This window comes from Mytilus californianus, unplaced genomic scaffold (assembly GCF_021869535.1).
Source record: "Mytilus californianus isolate M0D057914Y unplaced genomic scaffold, xbMytCali1.0.p SCAF_15, whole genome shotgun sequence".
NCBI lineage: Eukaryota > Metazoa > Mollusca > Bivalvia > Mytilida > Mytilidae > Mytilus > Mytilus californianus.
The window spans coordinates 4332355-4359856 of NW_026262637.1; the positions used below are offsets into that span (position 1 = coordinate 4332355).

At 33.2% G+C, this 27502-nt stretch overlaps 1 protein-coding gene across 2 annotated transcripts in view; it reads right to left on the reverse strand.

Annotated features, from left to right (window-relative positions):
• Positions 1-596: 596 nt before the first annotated feature.
• Positions 597-27502, reverse strand: part of LOC127725234 (DNA-directed RNA polymerase III subunit RPC2-like) — a 33763-nt gene continuing 6857 nt past the window's right edge. For both annotated transcript variants that reach the window (XM_052232094.1, XM_052232093.1), the window contains 20 exons: positions 26820-27005; positions 25661-25774; positions 24894-25004; positions 23788-23877; positions 22444-22606; positions 21751-21904; positions 21119-21193; positions 16973-17071; positions 16085-16212; positions 14251-14336; positions 13566-13689; positions 11982-12140; positions 11495-11621; positions 10817-10960; positions 10325-10373; positions 9873-9890; positions 9331-9436; positions 8544-8640; positions 5730-5927; positions 597-1161 (listed from right to left, as the gene is read on the reverse strand). In XM_052232094.1, coding sequence (XP_052088054.1) covers positions 939-1161; positions 5730-5927; positions 8544-8640; positions 9331-9436; positions 9873-9890; positions 10325-10373; positions 10817-10960; positions 11495-11621; positions 11982-12140; positions 13566-13689; positions 14251-14336; positions 16085-16212; positions 16973-17071; positions 21119-21193; positions 21751-21904; positions 22444-22606; positions 23788-23877; positions 24894-25004; positions 25661-25774; positions 26820-27005 — 2451 coding nt within the window. In that variant the 3' untranslated portion in view covers positions 597-938. The remainder of the gene's footprint in view (positions 1162-5729; positions 5928-8543; positions 8641-9330; positions 9437-9872; positions 9891-10324; positions 10374-10816; positions 10961-11494; positions 11622-11981; positions 12141-13565; positions 13690-14250; positions 14337-16084; positions 16213-16972; positions 17072-21118; positions 21194-21750; positions 21905-22443; positions 22607-23787; positions 23878-24893; positions 25005-25660; positions 25775-26819; positions 27006-27502) is intronic.

Genomic DNA, 27502 nt, shown 5'->3' on the forward strand with positions numbered 1-27502 from the left:
TCCGCGAAAATTTGTGCATACATTCGATACTTTCTAGGTTAAAGCGTTTTGTAAACTATCTATTTTTATCCCGTTCGACGGATCAATCACGGTTCTTGTTAATTTGAACAACATAAATGCCAAGGGCCATTGTTCACTGGCTTTCAGGTATTAATTAGTTTATTGATTACATAAAATAAATAATGATATAAGAGTGTGAGGTACTCTGTCAGGTATTTTATCCTTATTAATTAGTGTCAAATTATATAAGAGTTGCAAGTCACTCATGATAATTTTATAATCTAATTAGTACATCAAAGGTCCGGTCAACCGTAATATTTACTGTGAAAAATAACTATGTACTTGTATTCTATTGATTAACTGTATCAAAATATAATCAATAAATAAGACGTCATGCAGGAAAAACAATCATTAAACCATAACAATAGACCCTTGTTTGTCAATTTTTACAACTTTTTAAGTAGAACCAAAATATTCAATTGGGATTAAAGAATCCGCTAAAATAAAAACCGCCAAAATTTTTTGTATACTTTGTTGCCCTTAAATCGAGAAATTTTACACCCGCAAAAATAACCCGCTATACAGTATACAGATAGCACAGTTTAATCCTTTTATAACAAAATACTTTTTATTTTTATCATCCATAACAAAAAATATGTTAACCGGTTCTGCTAAGATGCAAAAGTCTCTCAAAACGTTGGAACATTTTTGAACAAAATATTCATTATTGCTTTTTGCCATAAAAAATCCTTTAATTCTGCTCAGATGCTCTCGTCTGAGTTCAAATCATCTTATCACCACAAACATCAATAGCTTTCTTTCACCATGTTTTCCTTCTTTCTACGTTAAACATGTTAAAATCACCAGCTGATATCTGATCCCCGTCGTTAGTAATGTCAATCTGTCTGATAGTTTCTGACAACTAATCAGGTTTTTAGCTATACCTCATTATATCTCTTCAGAGACAGTCTTGGTACTATATTCATTGATTGGAGTTCTTGGAATAACAATTTACATGCGTAAGGCATTTTTAACGTGGATACATTCCTTGATGATTTACAATACTGACACCAGCCAGAATAACAAAGTAATCCACACTGTCCACAAACATCCACCACAAAAGAATCACTAGATATCATCAGTCTCTCTAACAATAACATACTGAAACACAGAATGAAACATATAATCAGAGCGTGATAGCACTGGAACAGTCTCTCTAACAATAACATACTGAAACAGAGAATTAAACATAATCAAAGCGTGATGGCGCTGGAACAGTCTCTCTAACAATAACATACTGAAACAGAGAATTAAACATATAATCAAAGTGTGATGGCGCTGGAACAGTCTCTCTAACAATAACATACTGAAACAGTCTCTCTAACAATTACATACTGAAACAGAGAATTAAACATATAATCAAAGCGTGATGGTGCTTGAACAGTCTCTCTAACAATAACATACTGAAACAGAGAATTAAACATATAAGCAAAGTGTGATGGCACTGGAACAGTCTCTCTAACAATAACATACTGAAACAGTCTCTCTAACAATTACATACTGAAACAGAGAATTAAACATATAATCAATGCGTGATGGTGCTTGAACAGTCTCTCTAACAATAACATACTGAAACAGAGAATTAAACACATAATCAAAGTGTGATGGCACTGGAACAGTCTCTCTAACAATAACATACTGAAACAGAGAATTAAACATATAATCAAAGCGTGATGGCGCTGGAACAGTCTCTCTAACAATTACATACTGAAACAGAGAATTAAACATATAATCAAAGTGTGATGGCGCTGGAACAGTCTCTCTAACAATAACATACTGAAGCAGAGAATTAAACATATAATCAAAGGGTGATGGCGCTGGAACAGTCTCTCTAACAATAACACTGAAACAGAGAATTAAACATATAATCAAAGTGTGATGGCGCTGGAACAGTCTCTCTAACAATAACATACTGAAACAGAGAATTAAACATATAATCAAAGCGTGATGGCCCTGGAAAAAGCATTTGCCGTATCCTAAGAAATATTCAATATAAATAAGAAGATATGGTATGAGTGCCAATGAGACAACAAAGACTGACAGTGTCCCTTCTTATAAAACAAGTACAAGATTAGTTATGTTATCACAAGTCATGAATTAACTTTATACAAAACAAGCCACTTGTCCTATGGGCTAGTGAGTCATCAAATTTTACTATTCCAAAAATGTTTTAACTAGTCCAAGAAAATTTCGACTATCAACTGAGGCCCGTAAAGCTAGCCAAATCAGCTAGAAGGGATTGGGGCATGCCTCCCAATGACAACTTGTGAAACTATCAACATGATAAGAAACTCAGATTACTTTGCATATTGATAAATCAAAAGACTTGCAATGTTTGTCATGGAGTCTAGCTAGTCCAAATAATTATGACGTCTTAGAAGGCTATTTTAAATTTTTGCTTTGACGCCTTCCTGCGACGATAAGGCGTCAAAGAAAAAAAATATAATAGCCTTTCAAGACGTCATAATTATTTGGACTAGGAGTCTAGCATGCCTGGCACTATCATTTTCTCTCTCTCAAAAACTGGTTAGGAACGACCATTTAACTTTGAGAAAGGGGTTATATTTTTTTCATTCTGAAATATTTCACACATGCATCAAATTAATTTATTATGTCACACAGTGAATGTTCAAAAATATTTTGAACTAAACATCAGAGATACATAATACTTGTGTTATATGCCTCTGTTAACATTAATTATATAAATAAAATTGCAATAACTCTCATTCAGAATTTTTTTCCTTCTCTGATTTGAATATTTTTTTAGAAATTGTTAGTTTTATAGGATTGTAAGTAAAAATATTTCAGAATGAAAAAAATATTACCCCTTTCTCAAAGTTAAATGGTCGTTCCTAACCAGTTTTTGAGAGAGAGAAAATGATAGTGCCAGGCATGCTAGACTCCTAGTCCAAATAATTATGACGTCTTGAAAGACTATTATATTTTTTTAAGTAAGCTACATCTTCTGACATCAGACTCGGACTTCTCTTGAACTGAATTTTAATGTGCGTATTGTTATGCGTTTACTTTTCTACATTGGCTAGAGGTATAGGGGGAGGGTTGAGATCTCATAAACATGTTTAACCCCGCCGCATTTTTGCGCCTGTCCCAAGTCAGGAGCCTCTAGCCTTTGTTAGTCTTGTATTATTTTTAATTTTAGTTTCTTGTGTACAATTTGGAGTTTAGTATGGCGTTCATTATCACTGAACTAGTATATATATTTGTTTAGGGGCCAGCTGAAGGACGCCTCCGGGTGCGGGAATTTCTCGCTGCATTGAAGACCTGTTGGTGGCCTTCTGCTGTTGTCTGTTCTGTGGTCGGGTTGTTGTCTCTTTGACACATTCCCCATTTCCATTCTCAATTTTATTTATTTTATCACCTCGCACTTTAACCACTTGACTATGTTTATCTACAGCAGTTTGTTAAAATTTCTGACCAGTTGAACAGTTTGGTTTGATAAAACAAATTGCAATTTGGTCAGAATTTTGAATAAACTGCAATAGGTAAAGAGCAACACTTACAGTCAAGTCACAATAACAAGTGGGTAATAAACTGCTTCGCTGAGCGCAGCTAGATACGCCCGCAGAGGTCCGACCCTGAACAGTTGGGGCAGAAATGGACACAATATTCAAGCTTGATTCAGGTCTGAATTTGGATTGTAATTAAATATTTGACATATTATAGGTTTCTGAATAAATGTATTCAAAGAACTTAAATTGGTTATATGAATTGAATTTATATTCAATTAAAAATTTCTTGCTGTTGTGCAACACTTAGTAAATCTGTTGTCAAGACTATAAACAAATAAAGTTCAATTAATTCTCAATGCCATATTAGAAATTTATGAAAATAAAAAGGGAGCTTACATCAATAGATATAAACAATTCACCAAAGTTTCATAAGAATTGGTGACAGCATTTTTGAGTTATTGTCTGAAAACTGGAAAATCACCCTTTTTTTAATGAATAAAACCCCATAACTCAGAAATGTTAAATGTAAAATTTATAAAATTCTAAAGAGAGTTTACATCAATACATACAAACAATTCACCAAAGTTTCATAAGAATTGCTGAAAGCATTTTTGAGTTTTTGTCCGAAAACTGAAAAATCCCCCCTTTTTTTATGGATAAAACCCTGTAACTCGGAAACGTAAAATCTAAAATTTATAAAAATCAAAAGAGAGCTCATGTTAATAGATATAAACAATTCACCACAATTTCTTGCAAGTTGGTGAAAGCATTCTTGACTTATTGTCCGAAAACTGGAAAATCCCCCTTTTTTTAATGAATAAAACCCCATAACTCGGAAACGTAAAATCTAAATTTTATAAAAAACGAAAGGGAGCTCACGTCAATAGATATAAACAATTCACCAAAGTTTTATGCAAATTGGTTAAAGCATTCTTGAGTTAATGTCCGACATGTTGACGACGGACAGATGGACGGACAGACGGACAGACGGACGGACGGACAACGGTATACCATAATACGTCCCGTAAACGGGCGTATAAAAAACAATTCTTTCATTGTGCCAGGTCTAAATTATTTGAACCATTGAAACTTGTCCGTAATTATATATTCTCTGCTATTCCTATTCTTATTACAGAAAATGCCAAAATATGGATCGTTTCTTTTAAACTGTTTCCATACGAAATACCGGACATCGTAAACCAGTCCAGTCATGCTAAATCTTAATACCACAAATTACCACGTGGAAGTAAACACGACTTGTTACAGATCCGCAAACACAGTAAGGTTAACAAATATGATACTCTGATAAATTTAAAAAATTATTTTGATATCGAAACTAGCAAGAGAGCCCTTATATATTCTTTTATAACAGCAATATTGAATTTGTAAAAAATAAATTTAACCGTGTTGGTACCCTTTAAACTGGTAATACAATGGATCGAGATTAACAGATAGAGGGTGCTAAGTTTCTAGAATCACTGCGTTGGAAATGAAGTCGGTTATATAACCGTTAGCAAATCATTTTCTAAGTTAAAGGGTTAACTATTGAACTTCCATTCAAATATTGCGTTTAAGGAATATTTAATCTAATTAACTTAATTTCCAATACAAAAATCAAGCAAACACATACATTTACTCGATCTTGAAAGAACTGTAGAATGAAAAACGTGTGCACTCTATTTCACGTGACTGTCGGTAAACAAAATGGCATGTACATGATGACAATAAAAGCAAAAGCTTTTAAAAAACTAGTACAGAGGATGGAATATTGTCTGGTGAATCTAACACTAAGGCTAATAAATAGATAACATTTTTTAACTGGCTTGTTCTATAGATTATGTCTTTTTTACATCATGGAACTTTAAAGAAGTTAACACAGTTTTTTTTTATAAAAACAAATTTAACTTGGTTACTGACACCAATTATTTTACATGTATCTGAAAATGAGTTGACTAGATGTCTAAATGATACATAGCTTTCTTTACTTCATAAATATTTTAGTTTGAAATTTGTGCCATACATTTCTGTTTTTGTAATCTTCTATGCATCTGTTCATTTGTTTGAAATTGTTTTAAGTATTTATGTATAGATCATCAACAGTTGTATCCATTTCATTTTCAACATGAACAAAAAGAGATGAAAAAAATGTCATTGATATGAATACAATTTGCTGTACATTGCTGCTATGACAACTCTTACCTAGCACCATAACCAATTAGACAGTCCCTTTCCATTTCACCCAGACGTAAACCTCCATCTCTAGCCCTACCCTCAGTAGGTTGTCGTGTCAGGACAGCTCTGGGACCTTTAGATCTCGCATGCATTTTGTCCATCACCATGTGTTTTAACTTTTGGTAATAAATAGGACCAAAGAAAATATATGCAGATAATGGCTCCCTGAAAAATTTAAAATATTATCTTTAAAATAAAGGCTCTCATAAATTATTTATTATTCCTGAATACTGATTTAAGTGCATTTTATGGCTATAGGTGATTCATTAATATACATAGTATAAACTTTACTACAGGCTTGTATATCTAGAATTTGTTAATACTATGAAATCAAGTATCCTTGCTGTAAGTATATATGTTTTTTCTCGACCCCCAAAATACCGTACAAAAAGAATCTGCTGTACACATATCAGGAAATTACCTATTTATTTTGATTTTCAGCTACTTCCTCTATAACAAATTTAAAGGAACATTAGCTATGAAACATCAAAAAAATTAAAATCTGTTTTTTTTTGTTCAATCATTAATGAAAGTGAAATCTTGGGGGGACCCACTTCCTATATACAAGGTGATAGGGCGTGCAGCTGGAATAGGTCACATTTTCCAGCTTAAAAATATGTGAATAGGTGGGGAAAACTGTCAGAAATATATGATAAGGTCAATTAAATTCCTGTTACTTGTTATATGAAAAGCCCTGTAGTTTTTTCACATCTTTCTGGGTGTTCCGGCTGTGTTTTTATCAACAAATATTCCCTCTTTTGACACTTTGGTATTCCACTTTTCCAACATACCACACAAAGCCCAACCAATATGTGAAAAGGTTACATTTTTACCTACGCAATATATGAAAGGGTCTACATTTTTTAAATCTAAATTATATGAAAAGGGTGGGGCAACAGAACCCCAATGGCACTGCCTATCAATTAAGTATTCAAGTGCCCCCCCCCCCCCCCCCCCCGGAGTGAAATAGTGAAATGATAATTCGCTTTTAGCAGCAAGTTTGGTTCAATTTTGTCAAAATAAGCTAAGAGAAATCACTGATTAATTATTCACTTGTAAGTGAATTATTCGACCTCATAGAATCCGTATTCATGTGACTTTCAATTGAACTTCTTAGCAAGAGATGGATTACGCATGAACTAGACATGTTCAGCTATTAACAGGAAAAGAATGTCAACATTGAAAGTGAAATATTGAAGGGTAAACCGTTTGGTTGACAGATTCGATCCACAAAAACTCATTCTTATACAGGTAAAAACGATGATTAACATTTTTATTAAACCTATAATATGAAATCAAACAGACCTAGAAAAATCCAATTGCACGTGTTCACTTTCTATTTATATCTCTATTTATGTTTATATTGGGTTATATGACAGTCGGCAGTCTTCGGAGGTCACCTCGATGGTTAATTAGATGGTGTCTTCACTAAAATACACACGAAATGCTGATTCATATTATCGATTCCATGCATTGTAAATTGTTTATTTTAGACTTTTTATAATTTGGGTATACGTTTTAGTATGTTATAAATCAAATATTATAATTTGAGTCAAATCGGTGAACATGAATTTGACATTTAATGCCCCTTAAAGTACTGCGTCTAATTTCACAAAAAATCTTATTAGAAAAAATTCTTGTAAGTCATGAACATTTCACATTTCAGTATAACTTATGATTAATTTGAGTTGCCATAATTTTTTTGATAAGAGCCCCTGTACGAATGCTTTATTTTGAGTAAAGTTGGGCTTAAAATTTTGGATAAAGACCAGCCACTGATTATCTTTATGTTGTATTTGTGATCAGTTTATCACTTTTTTCTAGGGATGTCAACGAGTACTCGAGTACTCGAGTATCGCTCGGTAGTACAGAGTATCTAATACCAAAATGATACTCGACTAATCGGTTTCCTGTTAGAATGTTGTTGCTTTCTTAAGCTTAAACAAAAAATATTTTTATTGAGAGCGCCTCCTGGGAAATTAAATATTAATCAAAATTAATCAAAATTCAAATACATTTCGAATGTTTGCGTTTAATTGTCATTTAAAATTCCTCCGAACAGAGGTAGGCTATGAAAAAAAGCACCCTTCCAAGGCTTACACTTTTAACTAATCTTAGTCATTCCCCCACCTCTGTACCGTTAGAGCAAATATTTTCATCAGCAGGAAATGTTAATCACGTAACAAAGTTAAGAAATCGCCTCGTCCCAGAAAAAGTTAACAAGATAATATTTCTAAATAATAACAAATTCGTTGCACCCTGTGTCGACCCTCAGAAAATGATTAAAGGCATCAGTAAGTTCTAATCATCACCCTTTGTTAATCTTTTAATGTGTTTTTTTACGATTCCAAAAAACTGCTGTTTGAGTAATCATTTTTCTAAAGATGTTTATTAGTTAATTGATAAGAATATTGCCAGTTTTCTTAAATGGTACAAGTAGTAAATGAGCTACTAATTATGGTATACATTTCCTGGAACTATTATCTAGTCCTAGGTAATAATGTTGAGGGTTTAACGTCCATAAGATAACGACCCACAATACATAAAATGGGTATAATTTTGTGTTTCCATTTTGTAGATGTTTTTCCAAGCGAGTACTCGAGTATCCCTCGGTAAATCCAACGAGTACTCGATTAGTAAATCTTTACCTAGTTGACATCCCTACTTTTTTCACACTAGGCAAGTGTTTTTAAACCAGTTTCAGGCAGAGATTTTAATTGTTATAAGCATTCATTAAAGCAAATACTTTAATTTTAGGAAGTTGTTTTATTGGTCATTTACCCTGTGATTCCAGAGGTTACATAATCCTTTCCAAGATAATTAAATCCATGTCTGACCAGGTCCTCTGATAAATCGGCAACTTTATCTCCAGCAAAGGCTGAAAAAAAACAAGATAATTAAATCCATGTCTGACAAGGTCTTCTGATAAATCGGCAACTTTATCTCCAGCGAATGCTGAAAAAAACGAGATAATTAAACCCATGTCTGACAAGGTCCTCTGATAAATCAGCAACTTTATCTCCAGCAAAGGCTGAAAAAAAAAACAAGATAATTAAATCCATGTCTGACAAGGTCCTCTGATAAATCGGCAACTTTATCTCCAGCAAAGGCTGAAAAAAAACCAAGATAATTAAACCCATGTCTGACAAGGTCCTCTGATAAATCGGCAAATTTGTCTCAAGCAAAGGCTAAAAAAAACAAGATAATTAAACCCATGTCTGACAAGGTCCTCTGATAAATTGGCAACTTTGTCTCAAGCAAAGGCTGAAAAAAAACAAGATAATTAAATCCATGTCTGACAAGGTCCTCTGATAAATCGGCAACTTTGTCTCCAGCAAAGGCTGAAAAAAAGGGATAGATAAACTGATAAGAAGATCCCCTGATAAATCTGTCTGTTAAAACCAAGTAAATAAAATAGTATCAAGTAAAAATATTCCCAACGTAGACATAAATCTGAACCTACCCTCTTGACATTGAACTTTAAATGGGTTTAAAATTACATGTAGATAAATAACATGTATGAATTATCATTTGACAAAACTGCATCTTATTTTGATTAATAACAAACCTGTGCCATCATGAAATTTTCCATCTAAAACACCAGCCTTGCTGCCCATCAATTCTAATAGTTTACCAACTGTCATTCTACTGGGGTAACCATGGGGATTCATTATCTACAATATACAATTATTCTGACAATATGGTAATAGCTCAATACATTTGAAATTATTTTAAAAACTTCACCACTCCTCAGTCATGTCAGTATGACTGATGCTTTGTCAAAACAGAGATGTTCCATACAACATTTATATCATTATTTAGTAATTTGCATATTTTATTTTATATCAATGATAAATTGAATAGTACATTGAGTATCAAAAGCCAGCTGTCAAGAAAAATCTATCTTTTTTTAATATAAAAATTTAGGAAAAAAGGGAGAAACCATAATGACCACCCGATGAATGTAGACCAATGTATATTCCATTACTTCTTCAACTATTCATTTTTATAAAACATTCAGGAAATTTAACATAAATGTGATTGTAACCTAAATAATATCAATTAGGATATTTAACACAAAATATTATAAGTCTTAACAGTTAAACTTACTATGTCTGGACAAATTCCCTACAAAATAAAATATATTTTATTTTTTGTTAAAAGAAACATGGGACCAAACCAGGTTCTTTTCATATATATACAATTGACAAATATCTTACATCTCCTTTTATCCATAACTTTATTAGTAGCTGTATGTTTGTATTCTTTCTGATCCAGTTATCTATTATAAAATCTGGATCAACTAACACCCAAAACAGTCATTGTACTAACTTATTTTTCATTCTTGATTTGTTTAATTTGTATTTTATCTGAACTATTTACCCAATTTTTAAGTATGAACTTGAATTTGCTGAGGTAACTTAACTTCCTTCAAATGACTTTATCTCAGATTTATCTTAGTTTCTCTGAGCAATTTTGATTTCAACACACAATTTTTTATAAATATTTCTTGATAAAGTTGAAATAGAATTGACCAAGAAACTTGTGTTTTTAGTACTTACCAGATCAGTAAATGGCATGTCTTCTTGTGGCACTATCAGTCCACACACCCTATTAAAATCATAGAAAAAGTTCACATTAAGTCAGAAAAGAACATATGTTACCATCATTTGATTGAGAACAAAATGTTGCAACAATTTTGAAATAGTAAAGACTTTAAGAATAGTTTTCACATCAAACAGGTATAGATATGTTCTGTTCATTAATGCTATTCCATAAAGATATGTAAAGGATATTATAACATTAATACACCAGAGTTTCTGCCTAAATAGTTTTCTAGACAAAGGGTGCATCTGAAAATACCTCTTCATTCTTCAACGAACTGGTCTGTGCAATTTGTACTTTATGAAAGACTTGTACTTGCTGGATTGACAAAATTTGACAAAAATAATATAAAGAGTTAGTATAAATTTTCATGATCAGATTCTACATTAATTTTTTTGGCAATAAAATCGAAATTTATAAGAATTTACACATCTTAAGTTTTAACTTACCCTTTCTGTCCATGCCTACTGCTAAATTTATCCCCTATTTCTGGCCTCCTTGTCTGTCGTAACAACATTTTTATAAGGAATGACTCCTCAGTGTTAGAAGAAATCATTACTTTTTCTATATAGGACGGTTCTATTCCTTTATACCTGGAGAATTAAAAGTATGCATAGCATTGTATCAGTTATCTCCCTTAGAACATAAACATTTTTATAAGGAAGGATTCCTTAGCGATAGAAGAAATTATAACCTTTTCTAAAAAGGATGGTTCTATTCCTTTTTACCTGGAGAATTAAAATTCTGTATAGCAGTCTTACAGTTATCTCCCTTAAAACGTTAAATCTAACATGATTCAATACAAAATGTATGAGCTGTATGTATTTTGATAATTTTATTTTTCCTAAAAGACTGATCCCTTGAATGTTTTTTTCTACATATTGTGGCCTTAGTCTTCCAAAATTATCTACAGTAAAGATTCATGATGAAGGTAGAAAAGTACAACAAGCAGTAAATTTAGTTCAAGATCTTTGATGTTATTGGAAATATTTTTTTTGTGGATATTGAATTCAATTTGAAGATCTTCATTTTTGTTTTGTTAAACATGTATTTCTTTAGTGCTGTTTCAGTGACATTTATGCCATATTTCCTTTCATTCACAGAGGAGGTCCAACCAAAATACTTACATTATTGGAACATCCCTATAGTCTACTTGTCTGGGTTGAGGCGGTCCAGCAGTTGTTGCTAATGGACTAATAGTTACAGCAGGGACTGCTTTGTTTACAAGAACTTGTCTGTTGTCTACCCTCTCACCTACAATTATACTATACATTAAACAGGCAACAATCAATCCATCAATCAATTTATAAATCAATCAAAAAACAATGCTTTGCAATTTACTTCCTTCAAAACAAGAATTGATTAAATTTAGACTTGCTGAAATACTGTAATAGTCCCTGGGTATATAAATGCCATATTCATAAAAAATTTCTTTTTTTCAATACAGAGGACAAAAGTTAAGCTTAGATATTTTCAAGTTTTTTTTTTATGGAACCATGAATTGACAATAATTTTATTGGAAATTTAAATCCCTTCTCAAACTCTGAACATCATGAAAACATCATGGACATAAAAGTAACTTCCAGTCATCACAGCACTGATAAAGATACTAACCTGGAGCTCCAATACCATCAGAATCTAGTGGTTCATGTTTCCAGATCTGTTTATGTGTAGTAGCATCTAACATTGGACCCATCACTTTGTCAAAGGTGTCATTAGCATATCGCTTTAATACAACTGACTGTTTTCTGTAAACCAAGCATCTACCAAAACCTGGAATTATATATGTATATTTAAAGGACATGTACAATAAGCTGCAAAGAATTCTTTACAGCAACAGATTTTTACTTGGATGACTGACACGCCTGATGAAGCTAATTTGTTTAGCGAAATATTGCGTGAATATATAAAATATAACAACTATATTTATAACACTCATTAGTGTGTTAAAGTTACATTCTTAGGCATTTATATATATATATTTGGCAATCACCATGGCAGTCAGCAGGGTTTAAGAACATCCGTTGTTTGACCTGCTAGTCAAATGCGTTTTGTTAAAATATACTTTTTCACTTTTTGGGTCTTTTGGAAAATGTTGTTTGTGCTGTAATTAGACCCCTCTACCACGAAATTTGTTTTGCATGCACCCGTATAAAAATTACGGTTTTTATCCAACGCAATCATAGGTCTGAACGTTGTTTTCAATTTAGACTTGTTTATATTTTTTAGTTGGGATTGTATTATATTTGCCTTCGGGTTTATATATTCCATTCATCCTATTTCGACTCTTCAAAATTAAAGAGTCTATCCTAAATTGAGGTAAATTATATGGCCTTCCAAATACGGTTTTGATTCCTAACATCACTGAAGAGACATTAATTGTCGAAATCCGGATATGGTGTACTAATTTTTGCACCTCATGTTTGCTATATACCATCTTTTCCGCAAGTTTATTGTTTTCTGTATGGTATTAAATTAAAAATTGAGATCCATTTTGTTACATCTGGTGATAACGTTTATTTGGCAATCGCCATGGCAGTCAGCAGGGTTTAAGGACATCTGTTGTTCGAACTGCTAGTCAAATGTGTTTTGTTAAAATATACTTTTTCACTTTTTTGGTCTTTTGGAAAATGTTGTTTGTGCTGTATTTAGACTCCTCTACCAAGAAATTCATTTTGCATGCACATGTACAAAAATTGCATTTTTTATCCAACGCAATCATAGGTTTGAATGTTGTTTTCAATTTAGACTTGTATATATACATTGTATATATATTATGACAAATATCAGCTATATCACTTAATTATGTTGTATAAAAAGGATAGATTGTTTTATGTGTTTTTATTTTTTGAAATCATCAGCATATTTTGTTTTTAGCTCAGTTAAGAGTTAGAACATAGTGTTTGGGTGTGGTGACATATCGGATATATTTGAGCCAGCATGTTTTAAAAATTCTGGCTCACTGTGATGTCTTTAACATAGCAGGTCTCATAATCATATCATAATACATTTTTTGTCCTAAAAATGCATATACTATTTGCTACTGGACATTAGGCATTTATCATAAATCAATCAATGTGAATATCCCTATAACATTATTACATTCTATGCAATATAATACAATTCAGTTGTCTACCTTTGAAAATGTGAATAGTAATTGGAAATTGTTATCACAATGACATGCTTAACTGCACTTACCCCGGTCAACAGAAGCTTTGTTTAGAATGAGAGCATCTTCTATATCATATCCACTATAACTCATTACAGCTACGGTGGCATTAATTCCTGCTGGTAACTTGTCAAAGTTTATCATTTCTATGGTCTGAAACAGATTGGAGAGGTCCAATTCAAATGTTTGATTTTAAAAATTCAAATATATAAGACTATTAATACCAGTGTTCATAAACCCCATTTTATTGTTAATTAAGTTAGTACTGCTGATTATAATAGTTATGCTTCAAGCATAATCATAAGTGTAGACAAACTTAAGTATTACATTATTCTGTCAATAAACTGGTTATAGTGAAGAGGCAAAAAGTATCTGTAGACCAATTTTGAAATATTTATTACATAAAACTATCTTTACTTCTGACCAACAGCAACATGGTCATCTATTTGGCTAAGCTCTTATGAAGAAAACTTCATGGGATGGATTGACAGACAGACAAACAAAGGCAAATCAATTAACCCAACCCTTCTCTCCTCCAGAGCTTGTGTACACTGAAATTTGATTCAATGGTAACACTACCTTAAAATTGACAAATGTACCTGTGAAAATATAGGTGATATGAAAATGTAGGTGCTTCTATGATAAAATCAGTGTTCAGTGTCTATGGGTTACACAGTAAATAAAGTAATACATATGTTTCTATTGTAACTATACCTTTGATTTGACAAGTGGTGCTTGTGGGTAACACAGCAGATATAGTAGTGTATCTATTCGATTTCTCTGATTATAACCTATTGTACCTGTCAAAAGAAAGAACATATATCAATCTTATCCTTTTTGCAAGTTTTTCTTGTTCATAATAATATAAATACTAGTTTTTGTATGCATTTATAAGCATTAGATTATAAAATGATCTTAAGTCTTTCTTTTCCCATACAAAAATGTTAAATTGAACCCCTTTGTAATGTCATTTACTTGCCTATGCAAAAAAGGGCAGACATATTCTATATCTCAATTTTAAATATCACTAAACTTTTTATTGAATTGTCAATATTACGCTGCATCTGTGTTCATGAATGATCTATCTACTTCTAGCAAAGAATTCTGCTAGTGCTCTAGGCCATCTTCAAATAACAATGAGGTGTGAGTTTTTGCTCCCTGTTGAAGCCTAAAAAAGTGTTCCTTTGCATTTCGTTTTGTCAAGAGCAGTAATATCATTAACAATTTTATTGTTGCAGATGGGCATTTTGACAAAAAAGATCTCTTTAGTGATACTGAAAACCATAGTTTTTTAAAATCAAAAGCCTAATAAAAATATTGAAGAGCCGCAATTAACTGTTAACACAGAGATATGTCTCGCCTATTTGTTATTTTGATAATGCAAATGTTGAAATTAAAATATCAATACTTTAACATGTAAGTTATGCAAATATTCAAAGTCAATGAACCATGACTGAAGGTACAGGGCTAAACAATCTCCATGGAAATGAGATGTGCCAATGCTAATACAACTGCAAACCAAATACCATTGACTTTTCATAAGTCGTTCCCTTTAAACAAACCTAAACACAAACATTAACTTGTAAACTATGTAAAAGTTTCAAAGTCAATGAACCATAATTAGGGGGTAGGGTTATATAATCTCCATGGAAATGAAACTTGCAAATGCCAATACATTTGCATACCGAATATCATTGAATAACATTAGTGGTTCATCTTAAACTGATCTAATCACAAACTAATACATGTAAACTAAGTAAAAGTTTCAAAGTCAATAGACCATGACTGAAGGGTAAGGACCAAATAATCTCCATGGAAATGAAATGTGCTAATGCTTATACAACTGCATACCAATTATCATTGACCTACCACTAACAGTTCCCCTTAAACTGACCTAATCACAAACTAATACATGAAAACTAAGCACAAGTTTCAAAGTCAATAGACCATGAATGAGGGGATGGGGCCAAATAATCTCCATGGAAATGAGATATGCCAATGCTTATACAACTGCATACCAAATATCATTGACCTACCACTAGTGGTTCCCCATAAACTGACCTAATCACAAACTAATACATGAAAACTAAGCAAAGTTTCAAAGTCAATAGACCTTGACTGAGGGGGCGGGGCCAAATAATCTCCATGGTAATGAGATGTGCCAATGCTAATACAACTGCAGACCAAATATCACTGACCTACCACTAGTGGTTCACCATGAACTAGACCTAATCATAAACTAATACATTGTTGACGCCCCCGCCGCCGGAAACAGCATACCTATGTCTCGCTTTTTGACTCCGTCAAAGCGAGACAAAAAGATCCAAAATATAACTAAACAAGGACAAGAAATCTGAGTAGGTATGAATTTTGTATAATGAACTAACACCATATATATGTGTACCATTTTCCATTAAGGAATATGGTGTTTTGGTTATTTTTCTTTGTTATCTACTATAACTTTTAAAGCAGGATGTGCAAAAGACAATATTCACTGTCAATACATCACAAACTTCCAACGTTGTGAACGGTTTGAATTAATACGTACCCATAGCTTGTTTCCCCATGGCACACTGATATGTATTCCTAGGTGACTGGTTATGATGAGGGTAGGGAATAAGTCCAGCACACACACCCAGTATTGTGAAGGGTTCTATCTCTAGATGTGTTGTATCACTAAAACACACAAAGATTTGCTCATCAATAAATTGCTTCATAAGGCCTATATGGTTAATGTTTTTATATAGCATACATTTTGCTACTGACATCATCTTCTGTCAGGCATAACATTTACTCCAACTATAGGACAAATCCCTTTAACTTCAAAGGAAATTTCAGAACTAAATTATTAGAATCTACAAGTGTATAGAATGCCATATTTAATAGAGGGGCAGAAGATACCATAGGGACATCCAAACTTGTAAGTCAAAGACAAACTAACAACAGCATGACAAACAATAAAAAGACAAACAACAGTTTACAAAACACAACATAGAAACAGTAATAACTGAACCCCACCAAAAACTGGGGGAGATCTCAGGCACTAAGGAAGGGTACACAGATCCTGCTGCACATGTGAAACCCTTGCATTTAAAGATCAAACAATTGAAGAATTTTTATAAAGACCTTCAACATTCCAAATTTAATGCAGTATAAAAAGTTAAATAGAAATGAATGAAAAGCTTAATTTCTATTTATTTCAAAGCCAGAGTTTGAAACTGACCATTTAGAGTTGAGTTTTATCTCTGTGAGCAAGTTTTGTTCAGTCATCAAAATTTAGGAATTTTATATATGATTTTAAAAATCTTTCATTAATCCTGTCAAGATTTTAAAACTGCTTAAAGTAATGAAAGATAAACATGTGATTTACCAAGTTGTAGTTTTACTAGATCATGTTTTTTATTTGTAAATATTCTCATCTTTACAAAATTCCTACCTGTTGATCTGAGATTCATACAAAGCTATCATACAATCATTTTCTTCATTGACATCTAAATATTCCACTAAACCTTCCTTCAGAAAATCATCAAAACTCCTGTAAAAAAAAACAATGGTATAATTCCTTTTCCTTCTTCTTCATAATTAGTTTGATTTATTGCATACCAGAAATTAATAATTGTGAATAAAATATACACTCATTTTATAGAAAGTTATTCAACATGACAAGTATCATGTGCAAATGTTTGTAGTAAAAAGGGTATTAAGTTTTTAAATGTATTTATCATTGACTTTTAATAACTGCATTTAAATGTTATAGTTTCTCTATCAGTTTTAAGTTTGGATATAATTTGAATTCCTGTATATGGTTATCAAATCAGGTCTAATGTCTACATGGTTACCTGACTTTACTGTTGTAGATTTTCATCTTATAACTTGGATCACAGACCTAACCTTTGTATACTATTTTTTAATCATTTGTTAATTATCTGAATCCTTGACTTATTTTGTCTTTGCTCCATCAGTGTAATGCATGTATATATTTTTCAAATCACAAGTTAATATTTTCCACCTGAATCCCAGATTCAACTCTTCAATATGTTGATCGGATAACCTGCAATCTTTTCACTTCAGCCTTAAATCTATATTTGTCTGCTTATATATATCTTGATCACTTTAAAGTCTCTACCTGAATTATATCACTTTCAAAATCCCTACCTAAATCCCTGAATTAACTCTTGTTTCTGTTCACAAGATAACTTGTTAAATGCTACTGGAAACCGTGACTTTACACCTTTCTTTAGTCTATAAAATCACAAACAAACATTCCAACCTGATTTACTGACTTAACTCCTGTCTTTGTCTATCAAACCACTTAAAAATTCCTTCTAAGAGTTTTTGATTTTAATTTGTATAAGCTCATCAGATGAAATCCCTACCTGAATCCCTGACTTAACTCCTGTATACTCTCATCAGATGAAATCCCTACCTGAATCCCTGACTTAACTCCTGTTTACTCTCATCAAATGAAGTCCCTACCTGAATCCCTGACTTAACCCCTGTATACTCTCATCAAATGAATTCCCTACCTGAATCCCTGACTTAACTCCTGTATACTCTCATCAGATGAAATCCCTACCTGAATCCCTGACTTAACTCCTGTATACTCTCATCAGATGAAGTCCCTACCTGAATCCCTGACTTAACTCCTGTATACTCTCATCAGATGAAATCCCTACCTGAATCCCTGACTTAACTCTTGTATACTCTTATACTTTCATTAGATGAAATCCCTACCTGAATCCCTGACTTAACTCCTGTATACTCTCATCAGATGAAATCCCTACCTGAATCCCTGACTTAACTCTTGTATACGCTCATCAGATGAAATCCCTACCTGAATCCCTGACTTAACTCCATATACTCTCATCAGATGAAATCCCTACCTGAATCCCTGAATTAACTCCTGTATACTCTCATCAAAAGAAATCCCTACCTGAATAGCTGACTTAACTCCTGTATACTCTCATCAGATGTAATCCCTACCTTAATCCCTGACTTAACTCCTGTATACTCTCATCAGATGAAATCCCTACCTGAATCCCTGACTTAACTCCTGTATACTCTCATCAGATGTAATCCCTACCTTAATCCCTGACTTAACTCCTGTATACTCTCATCAGATGAAATCCCTACCTGAATCCCTGACTTAACTCCTGTATATGTTTATCAGATGAAATCCCTACCTGAATCCCTGACTTAACTCCTGTATACTCTCATCAGATGAAATCCCTACCTGAATCCCTGACTTAACTCCTGTATACTCTCATCAGATGAAATCCCTACCTGAATCCCTGACTTAACTCTTGTATACGCTCATCAGATGAAATCCCTACCTGAATCCCTGACTTAACTCCATATACTCTCATCAGATGAAATCCCTACCTGAATCCCTGAATTAACTCCTGTATACTCTCATCAAAAGAAATCCCTACCTGAATAGCTGACTTAACTCCTGTATACTCTCATCAAAAGAAATCCCTACCTGAATAGCTGACTTAACTCCTGTATACTCTCATCAGATGTAATCCCTACCTTAATCCCTGACTTAACTCCTGTATACTCTCATCAGATGTAATCCCTACCTTAATCCCTGACTTAACTCCTGTATACTCTCATCAGATGTAATCCCTACCTTAATCCCTGACTTAACTCCTGTATACTCTCATCAGATGTAATCCCTACCTTAATCCCTGACTTAACTCCTGTATACTCTCATCAGATGTAATCCCTACCTTAATCCCTGACTTAACTCCTGTATACTCTCATCAGATGAAATCCCTACCTGAATAGCTGACTTAACTCCTGTATACTCTCATCAGATGTAATCCCTACCTTAATCCCTGACTTAACTCCTGTATACTCTCATCAGATGTAATCCCTACCTTAATCCCTGACTTAACTCCTGTATACTCTCATCAAATGAAGTCCCTACCTGAATCCCTGACTAAACTCCTGTATACTCTCATTAGAAGAAATCCCTATCTGAATCCCTGACTTAACTCCTGTATACTCTCATCAGATGAAGTCCCTACCTGAATCCCTGACTTAACTCCTGTATACTCTCATCAGATGAAGTCCCTACCTAAATCCCTGACTTAACTCCTGTATACTCTCATCAGATGAAGTCCCTACCTAAATCCCTGACTTAACTCCTGTATACTCTCATCAGATGTAATCCCTACCTGAATCCCTGACTTAACTCCTGTATACTCTCATCAGATGAAATCCCTACCTTAATCCCTGACTTAACTCCTGTATACTCTCATCAGATGAAGTCCCTACCTAAATCCCTGACTTAACTCCTGTATACTCTCATCAGAAGAAATCCCTACCTGAATCCCTGACTTAACTCCTGTATACTCTCATCAGATGTAATCCCTACCTGAATCCCTGACTTAACTCCTGTATACTCTCATCAAATGAAGTCCCTACCTGAATCCCTGACTTAACTCCTGTATACTCTCATCAGATGAAGTCCCTACCTTAATCCCTGACTTAACTCCTGTATATGCTCATCAGAAGAAATCCCTACCTGAATCCCTGACTTAACTCCTGTATACTCTCATCAGATGTAATCCCTACCTTAATCCCTGACTTAACTCCTGTATACTCTCATCAGATGAAATCCCTACCTGAATCCCTGACTTAACTCCTGTATACTCTCATCAGATGAAGTCCCTACCTGAATCCCTGACTTAACTCCTGTATACTCTCATCAGATGAAGTCCCTACCTGAATCCCTGACTTAACTCCTGTAAACTCTCATCAGATGAAGTCCCTACCTGAATCCCTGACTTAACTCCTGTATACTCTCATCAGATGTAATCCCTACCTGAATCCCTGACTTAACTCCTGTATACTCTCATCAGATGAAATCCCTACCATAATCCCTGACTTAACTCCTGTATACTCTCATCAGATGTAATCCCTACCTTAATCCCTGACTTAACTCCTGTATACTCTCATCAGATGAAATCCCTACCTTAATCCCTGACTTAACTCCTGTATACTCTCATCAGATGAAATCCCTACCATAATCCCTGACTTAACTCCTGTATACTCTCATCAGATGAAATCCCTACCTAAATCCCTGACTTAACTCCTGTATACTCTCATCAGATGTAATCCCTACCTTAATCCCTGACTTAACTCCTGTATACTCTCATCAGATGTAATCCCTACCTTAATCCCTGACTTAACTCCTGTATACTCTCTACAGATGAAATCCCTACCTGAATCCCTGACTTAACGCCTGTATACTCTCATCAGATGAAATCCCTACCTGAATCCCTGACTTAACTCCTGTATACTCTCATCAGATGTAATCCCTACCTGAATCCCTGACTTAACTCCTGTATACTCTCATCAGATGAAATCCCTACCTGAATCCCTGACTTAACTCCTGTATACTCTCATCAGATGTAATCCCTACCTGAATCCCTGACTTAACTCCTGTATACTCTCATCAGATGAAATCCCTACCTGAATCCCTGACTTAACTCCTGTATACTCTCATCAGATGTAATCCCTACCTTAATCCCTGACTTAACTCCTGTATACTCTCATCAGATGAAATCCCTACCTGAATCCCTGACTTAACTCCTGTATATGTTTATCTTGTACCAGTGGTCTTTTATTCTTCACTATTATATAAGGTCTGAAATTAAAAAGCAATGTTATTACTGACATATGTTCAGTATCACAATAAGGCCAAAAAAATTTATCATGTTTTTAAATGGGAATAAAATCTTGGACACATGGTCAGTTCAAAACTGAAAATCATCTTTAATTAGAGAGATCAAGTAATACAGTGCTTCACTAAGTATTTAAAAGACTGAACGTTCTTATATGTATAATTATAGTTTGCTATGCAATGATCTAAATTAAAAGGGGGAGGGGCATTTTGAGAACCAAGTGTAACCCAGCTACACATTCATATGCCTGTCAAATGTTCGGAACATTGTCGCTGTCATCTTAATATTTGTTGTCCTTTAGGTAGTTCAGTGTTGATGACAGATATTTGATTATGTCTGTTTTATTCATTCAAAACTTTTATAGGCAGAACAAGTTTTGCATATTGTATCTGCCTATTGTTGAGGACCTTGTTGACCCCTAGATTTTCTTTGTCATGTGGTTGCCATGTCAGTTATGTATACCTAAAACAAATCCTTTTGAAAGATATTTAAATATATCTATATATTACGAGATACTCACCGACACAATCGACCACCATCTGTTGATATATATACACATTTATGACTATGATTACAACACACGGACACAAACTCGTTAATAAACCCAGCTCTTCTCATCTGTCTAATTGTTTTTACAAGTTTATTATAGTTTCTCACAACTCCCAGTATATTTCCTGTAAAACAACACAGATATATTACAAATGGTCCATGGAGGAAGTTTCAAATGTCCTTCTGTGGGTAAAGGATTTTAAAATAGTTTGATAATGAATGTCAGTTCTATAAAATAGCAACATGTCTAATGTATCGTGACAGAGTGATTAAATTGTGTTCCTTATGTTAAGGACCACAAAGTTATTGATTGGATGTTTATAAAATGAAGTATACCAGGGTTTTTTATAGCCGACTATATGGTATGGGTTTTTCTCATTGTCGAAGGCCGTATAGGTGCCTATAATTGCTTACAATCACTTTATTTGAACTTTGGTGGATAGTTGTCTCATTGGCAATCATACCACATCTCCTTTTTTTTATATATACATCTATGTTTATGTAATGCTATACTGCTATGAGTGGTCAAAATAAAATTCCACTGTGCTTTAAGGAAGCAACAATCAATCTATCATTCAATATAAAATTTCTGATTAATTTAAAAGCTTATTGTCAAATATGTCAAATAAGTCTTAAAGGCTTTAATAATGTCACAACCACTAACCATTTAGAAAGACAATGTAAACATCAGAACTAGTCATTTCTTCTCCACTCAGGAGCTGTATATCTTCCACACCAAGGTTAAATGCCAGTCTAACTATAGGTGCTTCCTCTAAATCTGTTGTTATATGGGTCATCAATGCCAAGTTCTTCACTAAACCACAAGCCTAAAAGTAATACAAAAAAATTCTATCTAAATATTCAGAACATGTTAAAATCTATAAAATCATTACCATTACTAGCCCATTAAAAGAGAAATTTACCTAGCTTTCTATGTAAAGTTAACGCATAATGGAGTTACACAAGAGGTATTTCCTTTTACAGTAGCTGTAAATATCAAAATTAGAAGCAGATGATGAGGAGTATGTAAATAAGACAGCAGCCAATGACAAAAATTAAAAATATACATTTTAAGATAATTGTGTTGCTCAAAGTTTTTGTTTATGATGTTTTGCTATTTGTCTTTTTTTGTTTGTCTATTCACCTGCTTCGTCACTTTGGATTTCTCTCATACCTATAATATCACCCGTTTTGCACTTTTGTTACAGTGGATTCATATATTTTCTCAGGAATCAATTTTCAAGGTTTTAGGAAAATTTTCATTTTAGTGTATACTTGATTTCATGGATTGATAAATTTGCATATAATTCTACAAGAAACTTATATTTTGTTGACCACTGAAATTTGTTATTCACCCTTACCATGAATTTACAATAAATAATAATGAATCCATGATATTTCTTTTTGAACATTGTTGGTTTGATATTATTAGTTACATAGTGTGCTAGTGACCTAATACGATATATATGGGGTCAATAAATTCCATATGGGTTGAGAGCGAAGCTCAAATCCCAATATGGAATTTACCGACCCCATATATATCGTATTAGGTCACTAGCACACTATGTAACGAATTTATCTTACCAACTATATTAACATGTGGTATTTAGACTAGTGGCCTATCAAAGTGATCAAGTCTTCATTACTGTTAGTATTAAGAACCTAATTCCATTGGTCTATACAAAAACAAATGCCAACAATAACAACTTGTTACCTTTAAATGTGTTTTAAGAATTTATTTCAATCGTTCATCATCAATATCTTTGTCTGTTGAAACCTTTAAGATTTTTCCTCAACACCGTGTTGTTTTTATAAAGGAACGTAACACCACTACTAACCATGTATTGAAATGAGCCCCGCCTACTAACCCAATATTAAAATACAGGGTCTACATGCGGTTGCTTTTAACCAATCATATTCCTAGAAATGTATATGAGGTAAGATAAACTCTTATTGTCATCACTAGGTTTTTCCTTCTTATAATCCACAACCTTGTATGTATTATTACCTCCCCTTCAGGGGTATCACTTGGACATAACATTCCCCACTGGGATGGCTGTAAGGATCTAGGTCCACTCACTTTCCTGGTTTTTTCAAACTGAAAAATGAACAAAACAATAAAAATACAAGGTTTACAGCTATAATGCTTCAAATGTTGCGTATGATACACAAAAGGAGACACAGGATATATATCAATGAAACAGCAAGCCTGTAACCCCTAACACCCCATCTACATGTAAATGTATGGACTTTAACTATAGAAATATCAATATACAATTATGGCCCGTTGAAAAGGTGAATATTCAAAATGTCAACACGAGAAGGTTATTTCACTGAGGGCGCAGCCCGAAGTGAAATAACTTTTAAGGGTTGACAATTTTGGATATTCATCGCTTCTAAGGGGCCACAATTGTTTTATTATACCGAACTAACAGTGGAAGGTCATTTTGAATCATTGTAAATGCACTTACCCTTACTTGAGTCAGTAACAAACACAAGTTGACGTTCAAAAATACATGTAATTTGTGTCTTAGAATTCTCGTATGTACAACAAAGGTAGATTCTTTTTGTAAAATATTGATGGCCCTGAAAAGGACCGTTATTAGAGATATCATCGGCACAAGATGCACGTCAAAAGCCTTATTTCCTCTTCTCTCGATCAATGGGCTTCCTGTAACTTGAATGTTGCCATTTTGTTTATTTACGTCTGTGACGTCATTTTCATGAGTACAAATCAACAAACTAAAAAGGTTATTCGCCGGTGAATAATAGGGTTATTCAACGCTGGTGTAAATTTTAAGGGTTATTCGTTCTTCCTTGCAATTGAATGAAAATTAACTGAATTATTCCATGTCACGTGATAACGTTTTACCCAATAGAATTGTTTGAAATATATGTAAGGTATAATAATAACATATGTCCCCCTTTAACTCTGGCAAAAATTTTAAATTGTTTGAATTAATTGACAAATTACAGTTTAAATTTTGAGTTATCTCCCATTGACTGTCAAGATTGAACAATTATCAAAATAAGAAATATCAGCTGAATGAACTTATTCAGTCATCATTCAACTTATCTAATGATCTGTGTATTTTATCAGAGCTGTAGACTTACCTGGCTAGATATTCTGGTCATCATCCCTAAAGCTGATATGTAAGACAACCTGGACAATACTTGTGTTACACCTGATCTGTCCATTTTGAATCTCTTGATTGACCAATTACCCTGAGTAAAAATAAAAATATTGCCTTTGTTTTTATGTAAAAAAAAAAAAATAACAAAGCCAACAAAAAGCAAAAGAAATTCTTTTATAAAGGTATCTAATTAAGGAAACAATCAAAATATTGTGATTAGTAAAATATTTTGAATGTGTTGAAATTTATTTTTTACTTAGTACATGTAGTATTACCTTAACAACTGACAATTAAATAAAACCAATCAAATGCTTTGAAAATTACTTTGTAAAATCTCTAGAATCTTTTTTTGATCAAACACTTCCCTATTATACACATACACTTCACTGTAGTTTGAAAAAAAAAACAACACTTCATTAATTGTTTCAAAAGCATTTAAAAGCATTTCATTACATCTGCAATCTGTACAGATAACAAAAGAGGTAGAGAATGGAAAACCAGGAAATATGAAATTAAATTGCTGTTCTTTATCTGAAAGTCTCTTGAAGGTATTAAAAATTGATGTTCGGTAAACTAATAGTTGCTAACTTTGGTCTCTGGTGGATAGTTGTCTTATTGGTAATCATACCATTTATCCTTACTTTTTTTAATAAATGAATGAATTAATGATCAAACAGAAGAATTCAAACGTCTGACATACTGATCACCATTCAATTTTGTTTTTGATAATAGAACTATAATACATACTGTAGATATAGCATTGACCAGACCATTGGTGATCTGATCTTGTCTGATGTGTCTCACAATATCAAACTGTGCTGCTCTAGGCTTAGGTATTGTCAGGTCGGCTATCCTTTTTAACTGTTTACAAACAAACAAAATGTGTTAAAATATCAAACTGTGCTGCTCTAGGTTTAGGTATGGTCATGTAAGCTATCCTTTTTAACTGTAACAAAATACACTGATGTAAACAAAATGTGTTAAAATATCAAACTGTGCTGCTCTAGGTTTAGGTATGGTCATGTAAGCTATCCTTTTTAACTGTAACAAAATACACTGATGTAAACAAAATGTGTTAAAATTTCCAACTGTGCTGCTCTAGGTTTAGGTATGGTCATGTAAGCTATCCTTTTTAACTGTAAAAAAATACACTGATGTAAACAAAATGTGTTAAAATTTCCAACTGTGCTGCTCTAGGTTTAGGTATGGTCATGTAAGCTATCCTTTTTACCTGTAACAAAATACACTGATGTAAACAAATGTGTTAAAATATCCAACTGTGCTGCTCTAGGTTTAGGTATTGTCGTGTCTGCTTCCATCAACTTTCGAAAGTTTTTATGGACACCATTCATGTTGGTTGACTGTTATGGAATATCTGTTCACAGATGACGACAGATATGTTCCAGTTGTTGTAAAAACAATCCTCTTTTCCATGATTGTGACAACACCAATTGAGCCTTGTCCCCAAATTTGAACTTACAAGGAGCAACACAAGAAGTGCCAATAGAGGAGCAGGATCTGCTTACCCTTCCAGTGCACCTGAGATACACCCATGTTTTGTAAAGGTTGGTGTTACTCAGTCTTTAGTTTTCTATGCAGTGTTTTGTTGACATGCTTACATTTTTGTTGTCTTTTCTCTTTTGTCATGGCGTTGTTAGTTTTACTTTAACTTATGAGTTTTTAATGTCACTTTTTATGTTACAACAATGTGGTAGAATAGATGAATAGCCATTTTTTAATGACTCACAAAAAACCTTGACAAAGCTTGGAATAATATCATATGATTAGGTTTTATATTCTTATTATAAATACAGTTGTGTATTCCTGACACGAGTTTAAATATATGTTAATGTGCAGTCAATGTATAAGTTGCCTTTTATCTTCATAATACATAACCAATGTTTACCTCTGAATTAAATTTCTTGAACAAATCTTCAAATAGCAGTGACAGTAGCTGGCCTGCCAACTCTAACCTCTTGTTACCATAGTAATCTCTATCATCAGCTTTGACCTTGTCTCCTTTAGCCAAAATAACCCTTCTAACCATTAAGGCCATGTAAGCTGACTTTAATTTAAAGTTCCATTCTTCTACCTGTCAAATGAAACACAATGAGATTTTTACAAGGATACGATATATTCTGAATAATAATGTATTTTCCCACAACTTTCATGGGTTTTGTTTTTGGACTAATGTATCATTCCTTGAAAGCTTCTACAGTAATGAATATCTGAAAATGATATGAATTTTAGTTCACATTTCTACCCATTACACAATATTTTTACTCCAACTTTGAAGGGAGATTCTGACTAGTACATTACATAGTATGGGAGATAACTCGTATTTGGCCAATGATTTATAATATAAAGAACCTTTGTAAAATATTTCAATTATGTATAATATAGTGATCAGAAATCCTAGTATATATTATTGTGGATTCATCATTAGGTGTATGGATTTTTTTTTGTAAATTTGAACATGAACAACAAGTTGAAGTGCAAATTTACTATAGGCTTGCGAGAAGAATTTATCAAAACGATAATATGAAGTATAAACAACATTAAATTTTTCCTCAAGTCATGATTTTTTAC